This window comes from Lithobates pipiens, unplaced genomic scaffold, assembly GCF_037356315.1.
Source record: "Lithobates pipiens isolate NorthernLeopardFrog02 unplaced genomic scaffold, aLitPip1_a1.2 Scaffold_16, whole genome shotgun sequence".
Lineage (NCBI taxonomy): Eukaryota > Metazoa > Chordata > Amphibia > Anura > Ranidae > Lithobates > Lithobates pipiens.
In genome coordinates, this window is record NW_027507748.1 from 635,241,457 (window position 1) to 635,256,038 (window position 14,582).

General features: G+C 45.8%; 1 protein-coding gene across 1 annotated transcript in view; it reads left to right on the top strand.

The window, feature by feature from the left end:
- Positions 1 to 1,194: 1,194 nt before the first annotated feature.
- Positions 1,195 to 14,582, top strand: part of DHRS12 (dehydrogenase/reductase 12) — a 40,255-nt gene continuing 26,867 nt past the window's right edge. Inside the window, exons 1-2 of the mRNA XM_077484226.1 lie at positions 1,195 to 1,350; positions 12,374 to 12,507. Coding sequence (XP_077340352.1) covers positions 1,295 to 1,350; positions 12,374 to 12,507 — 190 coding nt within the window. The 5' untranslated portion in view covers positions 1,195 to 1,294. The remainder of the gene's footprint in view (positions 1,351 to 12,373; positions 12,508 to 14,582) is intronic.

The following is a 14,582-nucleotide window of genomic DNA, read 5'->3' on the forward strand; positions in this document are numbered from 1 at the left end:
GTCACAGCAACCACGTGGTACAGACAGTGGCTGGTACACTGACTGGTCATCTGCTGTGTCCACCAGTGATAGATTGCGCAGCAGAGCAGCCTGTGGGGTACGCATGAGGTGCATTCTGGGTAAAGACTATATGAAGTCCACCCGGAATGGTGAATATCCCACACGGCTGTCATTTGTCTAAAGGGTCATGTGGGAACTGGTTAAGGCAGACGCACAGACAAAGCATGTGTGTCATGATAGCACCTGATAGGGAGCTAAGGATTGGGGGGTAGAAGCATCTGATAGGGGTAAGTAATGCAGGAAGCAGAGAAAACATATCCTCCACTGCTCCCCTGCTGCCTTCCCCTTCAGTTCCTAACCAGTGACCGCCGCTCATAGGGGCGCACGTGCCCCCCCCCTATCCATGCGTCCAGTCCCCTAATCTACATGCTGAACGCCGGACGCATGGACTCCAATGTTTTTTTTGTTTTTTTTTGGGAGCATGTGATTAGAGCCTGAGGCTCTAACTGGCTTCAAAAAAAGGGTGAGCTGCACATCAGGTGACACCAAACCCTAGTGACACCATTGCATGTGAGGGGGACTCTGATGAACTCAGGATTCTTTGGCATTTCTGTTATTTTTAGGCCATTTTCCATCTGCGGGTGGAATTGCAGAGAAACTAATTGGACTTTAGCGGACAATGCACACATTGTCAATCTTGGTGCAATCTTGCTGCAGCACCATGCGATTCAGTGCTACGTGATTTAAAAAAAAAAACAGTTGGGACTTCTTTTCACACAATTCTTGCAAGGCAGGGCAATCCATTGAAATGAATGGGCTGCTTTACTCGCGGTGCGCAGACACAAACACGCATGCAAAGATGTGAATGAAGCCTTCCTATTTTTATTTTCCTCTGTTGGTATATTCTAAATGCTGATTATAAAAGAAAAAAACTCCAAGTAAAACTTTCATTCATTTAAATTTTATTCATTTATTTCGTTATTTTTGTAATATGGTTTATTTGTAAGATAAAAAAATACCCTGAAAAGTGTGGTGTATACAATGAAAACTTCGGGTGTTTTATAAATGTAGAGTGCAGAGTGTGGGTGACACTGCAGGTTACACAACAGAGGACACAACATTATACAACAAGAAGCAGCCAGCACACCGTGTGCACAGCTCTGAGGGCTTCCACACAGGAGGCGGGAAATGGTTACATAGCCGGGTGACGTCATGTGACCCTCCGATGGGCGGGGCGGTATACAGCGGTGTGTAGAGAAGGAGGAGGAGAGAGAAGGGGATTCCAGACGCAGACATGTCTCTGTACAGAAACACCGTGTGGTTCATGAAGGGGCTCCGGGAGTACACCAAGTAAGTACAGTCTTCTCCCCGCCATCGGTCACAAATGACGTTGCCTATGGCAACCAGGTCCTGTCTGTGCTCTTTTAGTGCAGGCTGGTCACCATGGTGATGGGATTTCCACTTCCTTATTTACAAATTAATGTTTACACCCCCCTCTCTGCACATCTACTGTCTGCTAATGTTTGTCTTGTACCTCCCAGTTTGTGGAAGGATTAGAACCCCTGTCATATTTTGCTTTGTCCCCTTTGCATCCCCTCTCCTGGCTGGTTCACACCTGAATCGCTCTGCGTTCCTGTGCAATTCACTAAGGCAGCATTCACACTTGTACAACTCCAAAGTTGCGCCGCCTGGGTGGAAATCTGGACCAAAGTATTGTATGAACTTTTGAAGTCCCTGGGACTTTAAAGGGGTTGTAAAGGTTTGTGTTTTTTCACCTTAATGCACTCTATGCTATAAAGGTGAAAAAAAAAAAAACACCTTGCAGTCACCGTGCCCCCCCCCCCCCCCTTTACTTACCTGAGCCCCGAATTTCCGTTGGTGCGCCCCTGCCATCCCTCTCTCCACGGGTTCCCGGCTCTTGATTTGATAGATTGATAGCAGCGCAGCCATTGGCTCCTGCTGCTGTCAATCAAATCCAATTACCAGGTGGGGCCAAGTCCTGCATTCATGCCTCCATGGAATGCTGAATGCTGGACTCAGAGAGCGCTTCTCCAAGGGGGTTATCTAATGCGGGGAGAAGCCGCCAAGGGACCCCAGAAATGGATGTGTGGGGCCACTCTGTGTAAAACGAGCTGCACAGTGGATGTAAGTATGACATGTTTGTTATTTGAAAAAATAAAAAGTGATCCTTTTAGGATCACTTTTAAAGTGGTTGTAAACCCTTACAAACCACTTTGACCTACCAAGAAATATCTCACCGTAGACAGCGATGCGCAGGTGCACTGAGCACGCCGCAGATCACAGCGATATGCCACTCGTGTTGGCTCCCGTGCGCATGCGCTGGAGTGACGTCATCGAATCACAGCGCTGGAGCAGCGAGACCCAGAAGTTACTCCGGGATACATGGTGAAGATAAAGGAGGAGGACCGCTTTGGGGGCTTCGTTCTCAGGTAAGTTATTCATAATGAGCTAGTATGCTATGCATTCTAGCTCATTATGCCTTTGCCTTGCAGGTTGCATTTAAAAAAAAAAAAAAAGCCTTTACTTCCTCTTTAAGTTGCACATATATGAATGGTTATCATTGGGAAACGTGGGGAAATACTTTGTCATGTGACTTTGGTGTCCAAAGTTGTCTGATAAGTCTCACAAGTGTGAATGGAGCCTAAAGGCTCGTACACACTGTAAGACCCCTTTCACACTGGGGCGTTTTTCATGCGCTTTAGCGTTAAAAAAAGCGCCTGAAAGAAACTGCAATCCCAATGTAAAAGCCCGAGTGCTTTCACACTGAGGCGCTGCACTGGCAGGGCGTCAAAAGTCCTGCAAGCAGCTTCTTTGCAGTGCTTTTGGATCGGTGAATACAACGCTCCTAAAGTACCCCTTCCCATTGAAATCAATGGGAAGCGCCTGTAAAACTCCTGAAAAACGCTATTGGCAGCAGCGTTTTGTGGGCGTTTTTAACCCTTTATTTGGCCACTAGCAGGGGTTAAAAGCGACCCAATAACGCTAGAAAAATGCTGGTAAAGCGCTGCTAGTTTAAGCGGCGCTTTACGAGTGTTTCTCGGGTGCTGACATTGTGAAAGGGCTCTTAAAGCACTTGGGCTTTCACATTGGGACTGCAGATGAGGCTTCTTCCAAGCGCTTTACAGGCGCTTTTTTTTAACGCTAAAGCGCCTGAAAAACGCACATTTTCATCCAAAGAATTTTCATATAGTGTGACTGTGTACACAACTTTCGAAAGGGCGATTCCAAATTTTGGTACGACAATTCCAGAAGGGACAACATCCCAAAAAAAAAAAAAAATGTTCTTGTATGGGAATAGAACGAACGATTTTTGTTTAATGTGTACCGTTTTCATACAAGAAGAATCAGTAAAGACTGCGCATGATCATTAACAACCAAAAAAGCCCTTGTCGTACGAAATTTGTAAGTAAGGCTGAGCTCCGGCGTGTTGGCACTGTGCTAATCATTGGCAGTGAGACATTGTCCTGATGCGCGGCTGCAGAGATCAGGAAATGTCTCGCTGCCTGTGATTAGCGCAGTGCCGACTTCCTGGCGGGCTCTGCACGTGGGGTGTGCGAACACGCCGGAGCTCATCCTTATTTGTAAGAATGTCCGTACGCATTTTCATTCATCGGTTCTGATTTGCTGTGAAAAATCAGACAAAAAAAAAGCAAAGAAAGCACATGTATGTGCACTGAAACCCTGAGCCATGTTAGCAGCTGTTTAAGTGCTGCTTTTTGGCCACTAGCCGGACGCTTTTCACCCCCACTAGTAGCCGAAGAAGGGGTTAAAATCGTGCTACCCATTCATTTCAATGGGCAGGACGTTTTGGGAGTGCTGTATACAGTGCTCTAAAACCAAACCAAAGATGATGCTTGCAGGACTTTTCCTAACATCCTGCAAGCGCACCGCCCGAATGTAAAGGCACTCGGGCTTTCACATTTGGGAGGCAGTTTTCAGGCGCTATTTCTAGCGATAAAATGCCTGAAACCTGCCTCGGTGGGAAAGGGGTCTTAAGGTACAATATAAAACAAACCTGTCTATACTTGCCTAATCTGTGCAATAGAATTGCACAGAGAGGCAATGAACCTCCTCTTCTCAGGTCCCCCCCCTACCGACCCTCCTGGGCCTTCTCTCTGTCCAGTGCCCCCATGGTAATCTGCTTCCCATGGTTGCATTTGTGTGTGCTTGCCCCCGACCCCGCTGCTGCGTCTATTGACGCAGACGGTGGGGCTTAGCCCCACCCCCACTCCCTTGTCACTGGCTTTGATTGGCCTAAAGCAGTGGGAGCCAATGGCGCCAGTACCCCAGCAAAGCCAGGAAGACCTGGACGTGAGGGGAGAGAAGAGCTGCAGATGTGCAACAGCGATGGATCGAATGAGGGCTTAGGTAAGTAAAGGGGGGGGGGGGGTAGGAGGTATACTGATGCCTAAATATTTTTTTTTACCTTCATGCAAGCATTGCATGAAGGTAAAAAATGTTTAGGCTGTAGAATCACTTTAAGGCTGGGGTCACACTGGGTTGGGAATGTGTGTAAAATCACACGGTGGTGCCATTTAATTCTTCCATCCTCACAAATCTAACGCATGCACCAAAGAGCATGGGGGTGCAGCATTATGTATTGCAGTGCAGTGGAATTTTAAAAAAGGGTCAGAGACTTCTTTTCTGCATTTCTCTTGTGCAAGGCAGCCCATTGAAATGAATGATGGAAGCACTCCTCTGCACACACCAGTGTGACCCGAGCCGAAGACCTCATATACAGTGCCTTGCGAAAGTATTCGGCCCCCTTGAACTTGTCAACCTTTTGCCACATTTCAGGCTTCAAACATAAAGATATAAAATTTTTTATTTTTTGTGAAGAATCACCAACAAGTGCGACACAATTGTGAAGTGGAACGAAATCTATTGGATTTTTGAAACTTTTTTTAGCAAATAAAAAAACTGAAAAGTGGTGCGTGCAAAATTATTCGGCCCCTTTACTTTCAGTGCAGCAAACTCACTCCAGAAGTTCAGCGAGGATCTCTGAATGATCCAATGTTGTCCTAAATGACTGATGGTGATAAATAGAATCTACCTGTGTGTAATCAAGTCTCTGTATAAATGCACCTGCTCTGTGATAGTCTCAGGGTTCTGTTGAAAGCGCAGAGAGCATCATGAAGACCAAGGAACACACCAGGCAGGTCCGTAATACTGTTGTGGAGAAGTTTAAAGCCGCTGTCTGGATCCGGAACCAATCACTGTCCCATCCGGACCGCAGTGGTTGCGCCATTTAGGAGCCAGCTGTTGCCACTGTCATCCTTACAGGGCCGACAGCAGGAAGCGGGACAGTTCGGGAGGGAGGGCTTCCATCCACCATCCAGACCTGCTGTGCTTCCCGCCCACCTGTCTGTGTAAGGTAGCACAGTGGGGGGAGGGGGAAATGTGAAAGTGGGGCTGAGGACATTGGTGTGGGGGAGAGCTGAGAATAGTAATGGAGGTGAGGCCTGAGGACTGTATTTGGGGGGGCTACCCATTATAAATGTGGGCAAATAATTCCCTGACATTATTATTAGAGAGATAGATTAGATAGATGGATAGATATATATATCTATCTCCAGTTCCTGTAAATTCTTGGGCTGTTTTGCAAGAACTGCTTGTTTGAGATCTCCCCAGAGTGGTTTAATGATATTGAGGTCAGGAGACTGAGATGGCCACTCCAGAACCTTCACTTTATTCTGCTGTAGCCAATGACAGGTCAACTTGGTCTTGTGTTTTGGATCATTGCCATGTTGGAATGTCCAAGTACATCCCACGTGCAGCTTCCTGGCTGATGAATGCAAATGTTCCTCCAATATTTTTTGATAACATACTGCATTCATCTTGCAATACATTTTTTTTTTTTTTTTTGACCAAATTTCCTGTGCCTTTGTAGCTCACACCCCCCCCCCCCCCCCCCAAACCTCAGTGAGCCACCTCCGTGTTTAACAGTAGGAATGGTGTACCTTTCATCATAGGCCTTGTTGACTCCTCTCCAAATGAAATGTTTATGGTTGTGGCCAAAAAGCTCAATTTTGGTCTCATCACTCCAAATGACTTTGTGCCAGAAGGTTTGAGGTTTGTCTCTGTGCTGTTTGTTGTATTGTAAGTGGGATACTTTGTGGAATTTGAGTAGTAATGGCTTTCTTCTGGAGACTCGACCATGCAGCCCATATTTCTTCAAGTGCTTCCTTTATTGTGCATCTTGAAACAGCCACACCACATGTTTTCAGAGTCTTATACTCTGAACTTATTTGTGGATTTTTCTTTGCATCCCAAACAATTTTCCTGGCAGTTGTGGCTGAAATGTTAGTTGGTCTACCTGACTGTGGTTTGGTTTCAACAGAACCCCTCATTTTCCACTTTTTGATTAGTTTGAACACTGCTGATTGGCATTCTCAATTCTTTGAATATCTTTTTATATCCCTTTCCTGTTTTATACAGTTCAGCTACCTTTTCCTGCAGCTTTTTGAACTTTGACAATTCTTTTGCTTTTCCCCATGACTCGGTTTCCAGAAACATCAGTGCAGCACTGGATGAAAGATGCAAGGGTCTGTCAGGAGTCCAGAAACTGACCTTTTATACACACACACCAATTACACGCAAACAGATCACAGGTGAAGATGGTTACCTTTTTAATAGCCATTCAAACCCCTTTGTGTCAACTTGTGTGCATGTTATCAGGCCAAATCACCAGGGTATATAAACTTTTGATCAGGGTCATTTGGGTAGTTTCTGTTGTCATTATGATTTAAAGAGTAAACATAGTTGATTGATAATAAATGGCTTCAGCCAAACAATAACCCTGAGTGAAAGAAAAGTTTTTGTGTTATCATTCATATTCTCTGGAAAAATGACCATGAAATCATAAATTCTGCCAGGGTATGTAAACTTAAATCGGGGTTCCACTGCCCAAAAGGTGTGTGTGTGTGTGTGTGTGTGTGTGTGTGTGTGTGTTTATTTTTTGTACAATTAAAAAGATTATGTTCTTTAAACTGATAACTCACTTGTTCCAGGTTTTCAGTTTTAAAGATGTCCTTTTTTTTTTTTTTTTTTTTCTCTTGTAAAATCAACTTTTAAATGTTCTTACAGCCGGTTCTCATCTTGCCTGTGGGCATGTGAAGCCCACAGGCATCCTCTTCCGGGATACAGTGCCGCTGGTTGACCAGCATGCACTGCGTGTTGTAATTAGGATCACTGTCAACAGCTCGGGGTTCCATCACAACGGGCATCATCGTCGAAGTCCTGCCCCATTGTGATGGCAATGGAGCCGAGCCAGTCCTGTTTTTGCTTTATGACATCTATTTAATCAGCTTGATATATTCTCTTAAAATTGGGTGGAGCTCCGCTTTAAGATCACAACTCTGTGTGTGTATCTGTAGCTATCTATCTGAGTAGTTCGGTGTATCCACAATGACACTAATACTACTCTGTGGGATAAAAACTGGTTGTCATTCATTAGGCAGTGCAGCATGGATGTGGGTGTCCGTTCAATACAACGCCCAAAGCTACAGGAGTCCTCGGCATGTTACTGGATTGTGTGTCAAATCTAACCTTTTTGATGCTGATGGGTTAATATTCAAATAAAGATCTTTTAGAGTTATTGCTTTTTCAGTTTTTTTATTTTATTTTTTTAAGAATAAATCTTTTGCAGCCAGCAGGAGCTGTGTATCCAGTCCATGGAATGTGTTGTTTAATATTCCATATCCAGAGCTGTTGTGTAAGAAATGTGACTGTAATCATTGTGTAATGTCACACTGCGGAGGGCGGCTCTGCCATTATTTTCATGTTGCATAGTAAAGTTACTGTTTAACAATCATCTGTGCAATGTGCTTGCTTATGAAACAGCCACAAGTCTATTTGCAAATAACAAGTATAATAACCATATCGTAATAATGTAGACCAGTAAAAACTGGCAATAAATGACCCTCCTCAAGCATGGCTAAGAAGGGAAATAGGACAGTGCCCTGTATAGTATTGATTTATCTGTTTTCCGTGATTGTGCAAACATTTCCGGGACTTTGATATTGTGTATATACTTGTTTGGTGTAATAATCATGAATGTATTTAATATGTAGATTTGTTCAGGAATTGTGTGGTCAGAACAGAAGCAACTACAGGCATGGGACAGTTGTGTGATTTATGCCCTCATTCCTGAGTTGGGGGCACCATGGATTACATGAAAGTGATAATCCTTTACATATAGTTGGCAAACTGACTGGCCTCAAGCGATACAGGGATGAAAGCAATGCTCCTATAAAAGTTGTACCTGTTTATCTACACCACTCTCTCAACACCCTTGCAGAATACACAGTTTAGCTGGTATTTCTCAGCTTCTGAGAGGCGGGGGGCGGGGAGCTGTTGTCACACACCAGAGAGCTGAGTGTAATCTAACACTTGAGTGGAGGGGAATGGTACCCCATGCCCCCCAGATATTCTCTATAGGGAAACATGTACATCTGAGACAATCACCTGCTGGGTAGGGGAAGGGGAGCTCTCCCTGCATTGCCTGATGTCTGAAAAAACTGTCAGAAGTGACTCTTCAGATAGCAGATGAAGTAGAGAGCAGACAGGGTCCACCCTATGTGCTATGAACTGAGGCAAGTACACACTATTTGAAGATATGATTTCTATTTCTCTTATATTCACCGACTGACACAGCTCCTCTCTGTAACAAAATGGGTTGTCAGCCCTATCACTGGAGATACTAGGCAAGTTGTAATACAACACTTCAGAACTTTTAGTTCTGCCCAGGGGGCGGTCCCTAGGCTACAACCCCACAGCCTGCTCAGGCAGAACTCTATCAACAGCCGACTGTACATGTGCTGAGCTGTGTGTGTGTGGGCTCTCACCTGGGGGTTTTAGCTGTACTGGGTCCTGAAGCTTAGTCCCGCTGGATGCCTGTGTAGTCATGCTCCTGTGTTGGTGCAGCTCTGTGCCTGCACAGGGCGGCCATTTTAAGTATGGGCAAGGGTCAGACTGGCTTCAGTCGGCTATTTTCCTGTAGCCAGACCACATTTTTGTGATCTAGCAGCTGCCCCTGTGTCCTCTGCTTCCTGTTTGGTCATCACATGGCACTGGGAAGGTTATCCTGTGTTCTGAACATGTGTGTTTGATCACCCACCGATCGCGCGACTGGCCACCGACAGTTTTCTGCTATCTCTGCATCTGGGAGCACTGGGGATCTTCAGGCATTGCGGTAATACAGCGCGGAACAGCCCAGGGTGGTGAGTCCAGCGGGTTAGAGCCCCTCAGGCAGCAGGAGGGTGGGACTGTCACTGTCCTAAGTCCCCTTTGGGTGGCAGACAGGGTAGGGTCAGCATGGCTTCAGAAACTGATGTTTCTTCCCCCGGAATCCAGACAATTGCAACCGGGTCACCTGCGGACTGCGCGGTCCCTATGGACACCCTTACGGCGGTCCTCAATTCGTTCATTGCCAAGATAGAGGCGGTACATGGGAAGAATGGTGCTAAAAAGTGGCCCCTGCCCCCCCCCCCCCCCCCCCATCCTCTGGGGAGAGCTCTGACGCAGACTCGGGTCCTGCTGAGGCCGGTGACCCCTGCTCTGTCTTGTCAGATGACGCTGACCAGGGCCATTCGGACAGTGAGGATAAGTCCGGGTCTGTGCACGACAAAGCGCTAGTTGGAGCACTTATCACAGCTGTGCGTGATACCCTGAAGATTCAGGAGTCAGCGGATCCCTCTGCTGATGTACCGGTCCCTTTTGGGTCCCGCGAGCCAGCACGTTCACCTAAGGTGTTCCTGTATCTGACTTATTTTGATAAGTTCATTTACAAGGAATGGGGTCGCCTGCAACGGACCTTTTCGGTCCCCCAAATACATAGCGGTGCGTTACCCCTTTGAGGAAAGCCTTCTCAAGAAATGGTCGGCTCCTCCGGTCGAGCATCTTCCGCCTCAGAATTAGAGGAGGATGTGGCGATCACCATGCAGACCCTACAAGAATTTGGGTGGCTGTTGAACATAAAGAAGTCGGTGATTGTGTCGGCCCAGCGTCTGGAGTATATCTAGGTTTGCTATTGGGCTCCACGGAAGCGAGAGGTTTTTCTCCCTTCAGACAAATTGCAGACTCTCAGATCTGCGGTCAAGCTACTGTTGTACCACAGATGGCATCCGTGCTCCTTTTCCATATCCAGGATCCTGCTGTTTCTCCAGCAAGGAGTTGGCCAGAGATTGGCATTAAGCACCATCATAGGGCAAATTTCAGCTTTGGCTGTTCTTCTTTCTTCTTCTTCTTTCTTCTTTCTTCTTCTTCCCATGGTGGATGAAGTTTTTATGCTATTTTTCCCACACCTCGTTTGGCACTGCTTGGGGACGTCCCATTTTTTTTTTTTTTTTTTTTACAGAGAGGTGCTGTGTCGGTGGGTGAATTACAGAGAAAAGGATTTTACGGTGAGTACAAAAATCCATATATATTATTATAATAATATTTCAGAGGTTATATACACTATATTACCAATAGTATTGGGTCACCTGCCTTTACACGCACATGAACTTTAATGGCATTCCAGTCTTAGTCCGTAGGGTTGAGTTGGCCCACCCTTTGCAGCTATAACAGCTTCAACTCTTCTGGGAAGGCTGTCCACAAGGTTTAGGAGTGTCTATGGGAATGTTTGACCAATCTTCCAGAAGTGCATTTGAGGTCAGGCGCTGATGTGGATGAGAAGGCCTGACTCACCATCTCTGCTCTGAATTGTCCCAAAGGTTTTCTATCGGGTTGAGGTCAGTCAAGTTCCTCCACCCCAAACTCGCTCATGTCTTTCTAGACCTTACTTTGTGCACTGTTGTGCAGTCAAGTTGAAACAAGAAGGGGCCATCCCGTTTCCACAAAGTTGGGAGCATGAAATTGTCCAGAATGTCTTGGTACGCTGACACCTTTTTAAAAGGTCCCTTCACGGGAACTAAGGGGCCAAGCTCAACCCCTGAAAAACAACCCCACACTATAATTCCCCCTCCACCAAATGATTTGGACCAGTGCACAAAGCAAGGTTCATAAAGACATGGATGATCGAGTTTGGGGTGGAGGAACTTGACTGGCCTTCAGAGTCCTGACCTCAACAGACTAAGATGCCAAGTTCATGTAAAGGCAGGTGTCCCAATACTTTTGGTAATGTATTTGGTGAGAGTGCTGTGTTTTACACCTGCTTTGATAAAACTGTGAAAGAGAGCCTTAGCATCCAGGTCTGTGCAACCATCCATTTGTACCTGTCAAACTCGGCTGTGTGGAAGAGTATGTATGGCTGATGTGTGTCCATTCACTTTATATGGGCTGCCTGGACGTAGAAACTTGGGCGTGTTGGCTTTTTTAAAAAAAAAACATTTGCGAGAAGTGCTTGCCCCGACACTTGACCTTTGACCTCTGGGGGCACGCCTCCTGACCTTTGACCTTTTGGGGGAGGTACCTATTCAAATCCCTGAGTCCTAAACTTGTTCTTCTAGGGGCAACCCTAACCCTAGTGCAGCGCTGGTGCGCACTGCAGAAGTGTGAATGAGCCCTAATGCTGACTCCATCAGTGCACATACTTTGCTCTCCTGCTGCTTAGTTTGACTGCCGGAAGTGAAGAGGAGAACCCTTGTGTAGACTCCTCCTCCAGTTTGTGGCTCATAGCTTGCACAGAGATGGGGGGAACTTCTCCTTGCTTCCAGGTGACTGTGGTTGGTGTCTTGGCAGCCATTCATCAAGCATCAGAGCTGACGCACGCACGCACTCTTCCATACTTGAATGTACATTGTGGTATTCTTTGTATACACTTGCTGAATGGGGCAGTGGAAGAGTAAAGGGAGGCGAGTACTGGTGGGGATGTCTTTATAATTTGGCATGCTTTGCCCTGCATTGGCTGGGCACCTCTACAAAATATGTCTGGGGCTGTAGCCACACTGTCCTGTGTGTGTGTGTGTGTGTGTGTGTGTGTGTGTGTGTGTGTTTTACAACTAGCACAGCATACGTAGGTGTGAATGGGCCCATATAGTTTTCCTATGCAGTGAATAGATGTGAATCAGCCATATAGGAAGGAATGGGAATTCACCTTGAAATGCATTTTCATGCAGCAAATGTCTTCCACAAAACAAGTGGTTACTTTTGGTTGGCTGATATGACCAGGGCTAAGTACTATAAGGACTTTTCTTCTATAAGCACTACGTAATAGTGCATCTTAACAGTATTATATTATGACCTTGTTCCATGTCCATACTGCGATGAAAAATGACTGAAGGCGCACCCTTTATTTTTTTTTTCTTCTTTTTTCTTTACAACCATTTGTCACTCCTGACTGAGCAATCCTATTATATTTTTGTTTTTTAAAGTTGTAATCTCCTTGTATTTTGTCATGGCCTTTTTATAGAGGTGGATATGAGTCTGCAGCCAAGTACTTTGTGGCAGAAGATTTACAAGTTGATGTTAAAGAAAAATCCTATATGATCACTGGAGCAAATAGTGGGATCGGAAAAGCAGCTGCTCTGGCCATCGCTAAAAGAGGTAAGGTTAAGAAGAGTCCTGTCCTTAGTCTGCTGCAGGCAGAAGGAAGCATTTCTTCATTCCCATCTCTACAGTGATCATTTCAGATTGTGCATTATAACATTTTGTGCAGGAAATTTCTCTATCGCAGGGATATACAATTAGTTGACCTCCAGCTGTTGCAGAACTCCAGTGAGGCATAGCAATACTCTGACAGCCACAAGCATGACACCCAGAGGCAGAGGCATGGTGGGACTTGTAGTTTTGCAACAGCTGGAGGTCCGCTAATTGCAGATCCCTGATCTATCAGATCAAGGGGGGAGCATTGCCACGATTCTGTCAGACTTCAAAGTGCGCTGTTAAAATTTCAAATCGCACATCAGCGTGTTCAGGTGCAATTCATTTCAATGGTACCTAAAAACATGCTGCGATTCTTCTGCAATTGTTGGGTGACACATGTCTCCCAAATAAAGTTCTGGAACTTTTTTTTTATTTTTATTTTTTGGCGTAGCGCAGCAGAATCTCACCGTGGTGTGTGTGTGTGTGTTAGTGTTGTGTTGTTGTTGTATGTGTGTGGGGTTTTTTTTTTTTTTTTTTTTTTTTTTTTTGATGCCATTGAAATGAATGGCACCTGAACACGCTGATGTGCGATTTTGAGATTTTTTAACTGCGCGTTTTGAAATCGTGGGCAGAATCATGGCAATTCCACCCATGTGTGAACGGAGCCTAAAAGACGGCATCTCAGTCCAGGAAGTGGACGGTGATACTGGATAGGGAAGAGCCCAGGCGGGTTCAAACAATCCTGTCTGAGCTATTCTGCCACAAAGCTGTCAGCCAGTCCTAGGTGACAGAATTATTCCTTGCCCAGCAGCTACATGCATGCAAGGGGCGTGATCGCATACCCCTGTGGGTGGGGAATGCTTACACCACCTATAACTGGCTGTTGGCTTCAACAGCTTCCCGGTAGGATGGCGCATGGGGGTTTGGGTTTTGGATCTGAACCTTGGATCTGAGGTCATTCCTAATCTTGAATGAATCCTAAAGAAAGGTGGTATTGTCAAGGGACTCTTAGAGTTGGTTACAACATAGTGCAGGGGTAACATTATGGGTCTAATAGATCTCTGATGTTTCTTTAAAGAAAACCTGTCGCCTGCACTATGCTATCACAATGATTATTAAAATAAAAACCACTTAAAGCGGTTCTGCACCTAAAATAAAAATATTAAAAGCCAGCAGCTACTAATATTGCAGCTGCTGACTTTTAATAAAATCACACTTACCTGTCCCAGGGTCCAGCGATGTCGGCGGCAGATGACGAGCAATCGCTCGTCTCGCTGCTGCCCCCGCCGCCATCCTCTGTCAGGGAATCGGGAAGTGAAGCATTACAGCTTCACTGCCCGGTTCCCTACTGCGCATGCACGAGTCGTGCTGCGCTTCTCTTATGGTCCCCCGCTGTGTCTCTGAACACAACGGGGGGGCGGGGGTCTGCGGCGGTCTGGCCGGAAGTGGGTGCAGATACCTGGATTATCCAGGTAACTGCACCCCTCTCCCCCCTGAAAGGTGCCGATTGTGGCACCGGAGGGGGGGAGGGATCAGATTAGCGGAACTTCCCCTTTAGGGTGAAGAACTGCTTTAAAGATTTTTCTTTTAAAGCTCCCCTTTTTCAGAGTGCACAGCTGTATGAAAATGATCACTGCGCCACACATATTGAGTATTTCCGTGCACGGCGTGAGCCAAATAATTCTGGGGCCGTCATTCACAGAACTCCAAATTGATGAGCTGTAAAGACTTTTACAGCACTGCCTAATGGCTATATTGGTATTGTAGCTTTTCACCATTTCATGAGCTTATGCTGTTTTAGGCTCTGTTCACATCGTGTTGCTATTTTACAGGCATGCTCCCCGAATCTGTCAGACCATTCGATCGTGTGTGGGATTCATTGGACCTTTTGTTGTCGAAAAATCAGATGGACTTTAGATTTAGAACATGTTTGAAATCTTTCCAACGGACTTGAGTTTGGTCGAAAAATCTGTAGATCCGAGGGGGACATGCAAGGAAAATAAAAGAACAACATTTTAGCTTGCACATGATTGGTT